This window comes from Gymnodraco acuticeps, unplaced genomic scaffold (genome assembly GCF_902827175.1).
Source record: "Gymnodraco acuticeps unplaced genomic scaffold, fGymAcu1.1, whole genome shotgun sequence".
Lineage (NCBI taxonomy): Eukaryota > Metazoa > Chordata > Actinopteri > Perciformes > Bathydraconidae > Gymnodraco > Gymnodraco acuticeps.
In genome coordinates, this window is record NW_022992251.1 from 1,205,261 (window position 1) to 1,213,331 (window position 8,071).

Below are 8,071 nucleotides of genomic sequence, written 5' to 3' on the forward strand. Positions count from 1 at the left end.
TCATTTAACAACAACAAAATAGTTGATCTAATTTCTCATCATGTCAGTTGATGCGGTAGATCAAGTTAACTGCCCGTTGTTGCAGTGGTTAGGGTTTCATGATAAAAAACAAGTTATTTTCCACATTTGAAAAGCAGAAAACTGCATTTTATCAGCAAAATAGATGCCGATTATTTCATTAATCTTTGTTGCTCCATATCTCACTCTGTTAAATCTACATCTACAATGTATCCCACATACTTCTATTGTGTAAGGGTTTAAAAAAGTCACTCCCCATCCACACTGCTTGAAAATTGATCAGCACCACAAATCCTGACAGGCGTATCGTGCTTTGGATGATAAAGCTAACTGCTGTTTGTTGGGGGGCTCAGAGAATAATCTGATGTGTTTTATCCAAAACAGCTCTCACTGAGGTTGTGTTTGTGTTGGGAAAATACTGAATGTCCTCTTCCAATATGAGAGTAACATGATAACAAAGGTATCCCAACTGTAGCTGTGAACATGACAGGATGTGTGATGACCTAGAAGAGCATCAGGACTGTTTGAGGCATATGATAGCTATGTGATTAACATGATGATTCAGACTCTATGGAGAGAGACATCAAGCATGCTCATTTCTGACGTGGAGCTAATCTGAAGTAAACATTGAATACTGCTTTCTATTCCTCCATCTTGTGACTGTGTAACTCCCTCTCTTGGATATCAGCATGTGAAGGACACTGCTCAGGAACTAGTTGATGCTCTGTATGTGATGACTCCATTCTGGAGAGGATCACAGACACATGGATCCTGAGGTTGAAGCTCAAGCCGGGGACCAGTGAGATTTTTCTAACAGTCTGTGTCTCTCTCCCCCCCCACGCAGAAATCCCCCCTCCTGCTCCATTACAGACCCAAGATGGATCTGCTGTAGCCAACACGGACACAACGGTTGTTTTTCTTTTTTATCCTGGTGGCCGCGGACTGTGCCGAAATCCTTTTTAATTTATGCAAAGACGATCATCCAACACCAAGCAAACACCCGACGGTAAAAGTCAACACGAGCCAGCTGATCGGGATTTAAAGGGCGAGGGGGGGGGAGCGACAACAAAACAAACTGGCAACCTCCAGCACAGATACTGCAACACTGGTGTGTTTTTTAGGAACTAAAACAACCTGTTTTTTGTCCGCTACATCCTAGATATGTGAACAAAACGAAAAAATGGAGAGTAAAGCATATATTTATACTTTTGTACAGAAGAGACACATGGAACCAAGACACTACTGGTGCTCTGTTTACACGCAAACACGATGTCGGGAATCACCGTCTTTTTTGAGCTTCATGCCGATTTCATCCTCCTGAGACTGAGACGGGAGGAGGACGGGTCTTTTTTTATATAAAAAGGTGTTTCTTTCTTCAACAATACACTCGACACGTCTTGGGAGCACAGAAAGTTTATGGAGAAAGTTATATACCGGGCTGTTTCACGTAAATTGTCTCTGATTTTTTATTTTTTATTTTTCTCAGTTCGTCGGCTTTGTCTAATTTTGCTATTGGGTTCTTGATGATTGTCAATTGTGAATAGGCTTAAAAAAATTGTGTAGTAATTTATGTTCTATATACCAATATTGTACATAAAATGTCATTACAGAGAAAGAGAGAGACTGAAGAGAGTAAGAGAGACTTTAGACTGTTAGAAGAAAAGAGAGTGGATCCCAGAAGTGCTATCTTACGGTGGCTAACACGTGCTAACGCGTGCTAACACGTGCTAACGCGCTCCAACACTTTTCCATTAGTAGAAACGCGCTTTACTTTGAAAAACGATGCAAATATAAAAACACAAATGGGCCAAAACTCATGTAAATGAAGAAACACATGGGCAGCGTTTACTAAAAGCTCAAAACACAACGGAAACCAGGGGATTATAACACTAGAAACTAACCTTAAAATAAAAGTTTTAATGGCTTATTTTAACAATGTGATCACATGATATCTTCTGTAAGCTAACATAGCTAACCTACTAATTTAAATAATAATGATAAAACCCTGACAGTTATGAAACTCTGCCAACAGTCGTCCAGCTTTATAATCCCCAAACGTCACCTTGTGCTACGTTCCTAGCCGTGTGCGACACTTTTTAGTGTCCCCTAGTTTCCGTTGTGTTTTGAGCTTCTTGCAACGTTTTAGGTAAATGCTGGTGTGGATGTTTCTTCATTAACATTTGTGTTTTTATACCTGCATTGATTTTGAAACTACTAAGCGTTTGTCCTATGGAAATGTTGTTGTAGCGTGATTGCACCTGTCGGCCACCGTACTATCTATATGTCGGGGGCGATAAATTAGGATTTTTAAAGACAGACTCACTATCAGTATCAAAGTATATAGAAGCTTCTCTATGTTGTCTGAGAAAGACAACACAAATATATCAGATCCTCTGCCATGTGTGTATGTTACATTGATCTCATAGCATTACAAGGACTTTAGGAAGAAAGCTTCCCCTCATCTCGCCGGCCATCCACGTCTTTTTTTTGGTTGTTTCAACGTCATTATCGACCAACACAGTCTTAACAATATCACTACAGAACACACTTTTGCTCAGAAATGCCCGCAGGACATAAAACATGCAATATTCAGGCTGAACACGTTTCAAAAAGCAGTGTTTAATATCTGTTTCTGCAGTCTTACAGTGACACACCCACATGTTTACAGCTTTTGTTTGAGGAGCTAGCAGCAGATGTTGTTTGCCCTCTTTAAAAACATTTCATTCTGCCTCATTTTCCCAAACTCTCTCAAATCTCCATTTCATTTTGACTTGTAATTTGCATACCAGTCTCACTTGTCTTGAAACAGAGTAGAGCATCTTATCCCCAATTTAAATTTTGATGTCAAATATGGACATTTTCCCGCCCACAGGAAGTGAATAGATTGGTGCAGGGATTAATTATCTCTGACCCAGGTTAGCATCTTCCTGGTTCCCTCGACAACAAATGTGATATTTCCATTGGGTTTCGGAGGAAATAATCTCTGTGGCAACACACGTTTATGATGCTTACATGTTTTGTTCAGCAGGATAATGTCCACTTAATAAATGTTGAAGTAGAAGGCTAACGTCGATTTCACGTAGCCACCGCTAAGCTAAAGGCAGCTAATGTTCGGCCTGACAACGTTTATTTGTCTCATTTAGACACACGCTGTTTATAAATTCACCAGTGGGGTATTTTATGTCGTGGAACAAAACGTAAAAGTCTCAACTTGTGTTTCCCACAGACCTTATTTCTGATTTCTAACAAACACATCCAGAAAAACAGTCGAGTTTGAAGGTGACCGGAAGCTACTATGCTAACTCATTTCTGGGTTTTAGGACTCATTCCTGCACACCTCTATAAAGGTTTAGAAGTTGAGGGCACATCGCGGTGGTCTGAAGTCTCACAGACGGTCCGGTTTGATGAACATGAGTAGATCACTGACGTCACACGAGTTTAAGGAGTTTATCTTTCAGTTTCTTCTCAATGTCGGAGCTTCAGATGTGCAAAGTTTCAGAACATTTCTGAAAGTGAAGTGGATATTGTTTTGTTCGTCACAGATTCAGTACAGAACTTGGATTTTGTTTCTGCAGGATAGCCAGTGTTCAATATTGTTGACTTCTCAACACAGACATTTCCGAGTGTTTTCAAGAACTCGTGATTTTCAGGTTTCACACAGGGAGGTTTTTTGAGCATTTTGATATTGAAATTTGAATTACAATGACTCCCGTTGGGTCATTTGGTGCTTATTGATGTGTTTCTAATCCTGAGGAGGACTGTTCCTCAGGAGCGTAACAAATGTTCTGTCAAACTACAAAAATGTCTTTACTCAATAACTGATAAACTGTCTTTAACACAACTGGATCCCTGAACGCCGGACCTCAAGTAGTATTACCTCACTGTCTGCAACTACACAACATTTATTACCTTTGCATTGTTTCACTACAAGCCGTGTTGTCTGTGTTCATGCAGGGTTCCTATGCATTGTTCGGCTCCAAAACGTCTGTAAAAATCTATTAATTTCTAATAACAAGTTGGGAATGTCTGATTCACGCTTTGGCTGAAATCCTCCTATCTTTCCCAGTATTACGATAGTTTAGTATCGTGAACAAAGTTGGTTATCTGATCTACAATTGTAAGTCTGTTATAATGGAACATTTCAATATTAAGACATGTATAGGAACCCTGCCTCATAAGGACCTTTGACGTGTGAATTATAAAGTCTACACTTCTGTAAACTCTACCAGCTCAACCTCCTCCAACAGTCTGTGATCTCTGAACTTATCCTTATAAATTAACCTTTGATTTACCAAGGCCCTAAATCCAGTACCATATGAAGAGTGTTCATTATTTTTGGTTTCTATTTCACTACATAAAATCATGGAAAGTATTGGTTGAGAAAAGGTTAAAATGCAACTAAATCTTTGTGAAAATCTGATTATAAAAATATCATTTGCAGCGCATAAACTCTCATTACTTTAATTATTGCGATTTCTCCCTTTTTTTTTATCTCCTGGGAACAACGCAGAAACATCTAATCTGATTGTTTCTTTACCTGGGTTAAACCAAAAGCAATGAGCCTCAGCTTGTGAGCTTATTGTGTTAGAACTTGTTAAAAATCCCCACAAAATCATGTAAACCTGTGCTTTACTACAGTATGTGTCTGTCGGTGCAGACTGGGCGTATTCACAGGTTATTTCTGAGTCACACTGATCTGGTTTGCAGTTGTATTATTGGGGGAACATGCAGTTTGTCCTGGTGTCAGCCATTTAAAATATGAATGTTATTTTTCGATTTAGCAGTCTGTATCTCCTTGTCATGCGCGCACTCTGTGATGAAATCTCTTCAATGTGCAGAGGCTTATTCCCAACACAAGGTGCTACTCAAAAGTCTTTTAACACTTACATTTCTGTATCATGCAGAGCAGACAGGGGGTGTTTCTCAATCGCGAGTAAAGCTGCTGCAGAGCCACTACTTCAAGCATGCTACGTCATCGAGTGCCGCCGAAGGACTGTTCCAATGTCCAGCATACTTGGAATTCGACCGAGCCCGGCGTACTTCGTTTGGAGACATTTCGAGGCTGCACATGTGTAGACGCCGCGGTTTTAAAATCCCCACAATGCTTTGCGCACGGACCAATTAACCCCAAATTTGTGGTGGAAATTGTAAGGCGGGGCCTCTCATATGACGCACACCTGCTCGCCTGTTCCACTCTTCGTTTTCTGAATGCCAGGAAGTGTTCTTGCCTCGCTTCTGAAGCAAGACGCTCGGAAGACGTGCTACCAAGCAAGCGTCCTCGACATTGAGAAACACCCCACTGTGTGCAGGACTGGCTTTGAAACAAAGGTTTACATGTGTGTGTTTTCATGTTATTGTTGTACCCACTTTGTTTGTGAGGAGGCTCTGTTCACACTGCTGCAGATTTAGTGCAAACATGTTCTGGATTTTTTGTCATTTCAAAAATATTGTGTTGTCCTTTTCTTGGTTTGCAGATATTAAGACAAATCACAGAGTATACATATACTACCTACATGATGAGACACAAATGTGCAGATTTTGCAGAGTTTATCTTCTGTCGTTGACCAATTGTTATTTGGCAGCATGCTAATCTCATACAAATATCTTTATTTCATCATCGTAAGCTTTTCTCAATGCATAGAAGACATCAGCACAAACACATAAATAAAAGCAGCAATAAGATATAGATTACATTAGTTAAATATCTATTTTACAACCTGCTGATTCTTTTTTCTGTACGTTCACACACCAAATCTGATGCAGGAACACAAGACGCTGCGAGTGTGTGTTTTGTGAACAAAGCTTCCTCTTCCTCCTGGTGTTTTTTTTTTGGTGTGTAATCTGTGAAGGGGAACCTGATGGAAGAGTCTGTGACGGTCAGAAAAGTCTCGGTGCTTCCTTTGGTGCTAATGTTCAAAAAAGATTCAGACAGACACAAAAGCACTGTTTTGCAAAGACCTCCTGGTTTTTTTTCGCACTGATATTGCTCGCGCTTCAGTCCTTGGGTTGTCTTTATCTTGTGGTGCAGAGATCGGTGTTCCTTTTCCCTTCATCTCATCGTATTGTCTGGTTTGGTGCTCTCTTGCCTGGGCTCGCACATAGACTGTGAAAAATAAAAAGGAAATGGTGAGAAATGGTGAGAAATCAGATGTGCTAGCTGCAATTTCCTCAAAGTGAAACTCACGCTTGTTATACGCGACTCGGGTCAACGTTCAGATTGAGACTTGCTTCGAAAACACTTTCCCAAGGTTATCTCGATCTTCTCTGCGGCTCAGTGTGTGTCTGAACGCTGCAGTGGATCGATGTTGGTGCCTTCTTTATCGGCCCGGCATAGAGACATCAGTGACAGCAGAGTTAAGAGGCTTGGAGCAGATACGAAAGGTCTCCGTGTGTCAGAGTCTCCGACGCTTTGACCTTTAACACCTGTCAGCCCGTTTGTTATCTGGGATCTGAGCGAGGTGGGCTGCGTGGAAATGTTGATTTCGAGCCGGTTTTCAAGCCGGTACACCTCCACATCGATGTGAAGGAGAGTAAACCATTTATTCTCCTTTCTCTCAGCATTCATTTGTTGGCAGCAGAATCGTTCCTGGCTCTTCTCTGTTCACTCTGCTGTAATAAGTGTCCACTCTACGAGGGTGATTCTTTTGTTGCCGGCTCACACTGTCCCTTATTTTTTAAATCCTAGGTAGAGCTTTCAGTAATCTCAGGGTTGGTGTGGAGGCAGAGGATTGGACCAACACAAATGGATATATCGACACTCCAAAATACTGTCACAGGTTGCTCGGCCTCTGAGAAGCTCACATGCACTGAATCCCGTCCTTATAGCAAATACATGTTAAATTATGGAGTGTTTTACCACTTCAGGATTGTGACGTTTCCTTCTTTGAGATTGTTTACTGGCGCTAGGATCGGCAAAGTCCTTTTTTTTTTTTAAAGGCAAATCCCCTTGATTTTAGTGTACGAGTGCTAGATTGAGATTGTTAGTTTCAGTAATTCGGGATATTGGGTAAAGCCCCCGTGAGCCATAGCAAATGTCGTACAAAAAAATCTGTCCAATTTTCTTTTTTACTGTTATTTATTTATGCTAAAAAAGTGGCTTCTGCAGTTTTTGAAAAGAGATTTTTTTTTTGTGGAATTTATACCGGACTCATAAAATGGCTTAAATTCGAGAATTTTGAATGTTGTTTTATTCCAGGTGTGTCTCTGCAATGCGCCGTCTCTGCATAATAAATCCATCGTTGGTCATTTTGGGGTCAAGATAAATGAAACTTTGTGGTTATTGTATTTGCAGGATGTGCAATATACGGTCCTCCGATGGTTCCAGGTTTCATTGGTTTTTTTTCTGCTTTTGTTCATTTTCCAGTCAGTTCCTCAGGTCACTAAATGCCTTCTGGTCCTGAGGGTGACCAGGAACTCTCAGAACATACACTAATGCACCCGAAAAACAAAACGACTGGATTTTACTTTAGTCTCGTCTCTCTCGTTTCTCCTCCGCCCCGACTTCGTTTATTTTCAGGTGAACTCGGGCACTTATTCAGGTGTCCTTTTCCTTGCCTCCTTTTTGTATTATTGTTATTTATTGCACATGTAATGAACTGGTTTCCATTGCCGGATTTGAATTCAAGGAGTTTTGGGTCTGAGAATGGGGGCGGGAATTTCTTACGTACAAATCTACAGAAGCTTTTGTCAAAACCTGAGTGTGTATTTCATCAATAATGCCTTTATAAAAGTGTTTCTGATGCTGTGGTGTTTGAATGTGTATGGCTATGGTTTTTGGAGTTTTCCCTTTCCTGTAGTGTATTTAGGTTTTAGTGCAGTGGTTCTCAACTGGTGGGCCCGTTTCGAGTGGGTTGTAGATGTGAGTGAAGAAAAAATAAATTCCAAAAATATTTTTTTCGAGTCTTCTGGCCAATCAGAATCAAGAGTGTTGCCGGAAGTCCCCACGGAGAATAACTTTGCGGTAGAACTATTCTTTATACATCCATGGGTACAACTTCAGATAAAAATGAACACATAATGAAATATGACCCCGGTTTGATGATTGACAGGTCAC

At 40.6% G+C, this 8,071-nt stretch overlaps 1 protein-coding gene across 3 annotated transcripts in view; it reads left to right on the forward strand.

Moving 5' to 3' along the window:
* Positions 1-7,750, forward strand: part of LOC117540271 (polycomb group RING finger protein 3) — a 104,111-nt gene extending 96,361 nt beyond the window's left edge. For all 3 annotated transcript variants that reach the window (XM_034206865.1, XM_034206867.1, XM_034206868.1), the window contains exon 10: positions 863-7,750. In XM_034206865.1, coding sequence (XP_034062756.1) covers positions 863-910 — 48 coding nt within the window. In that variant the 3' untranslated portion in view covers positions 911-7,750. The remainder of the gene's footprint in view (positions 1-862) is intronic.
* The last annotated feature ends 321 nt before the right edge of the window (positions 7,751-8,071 follow it).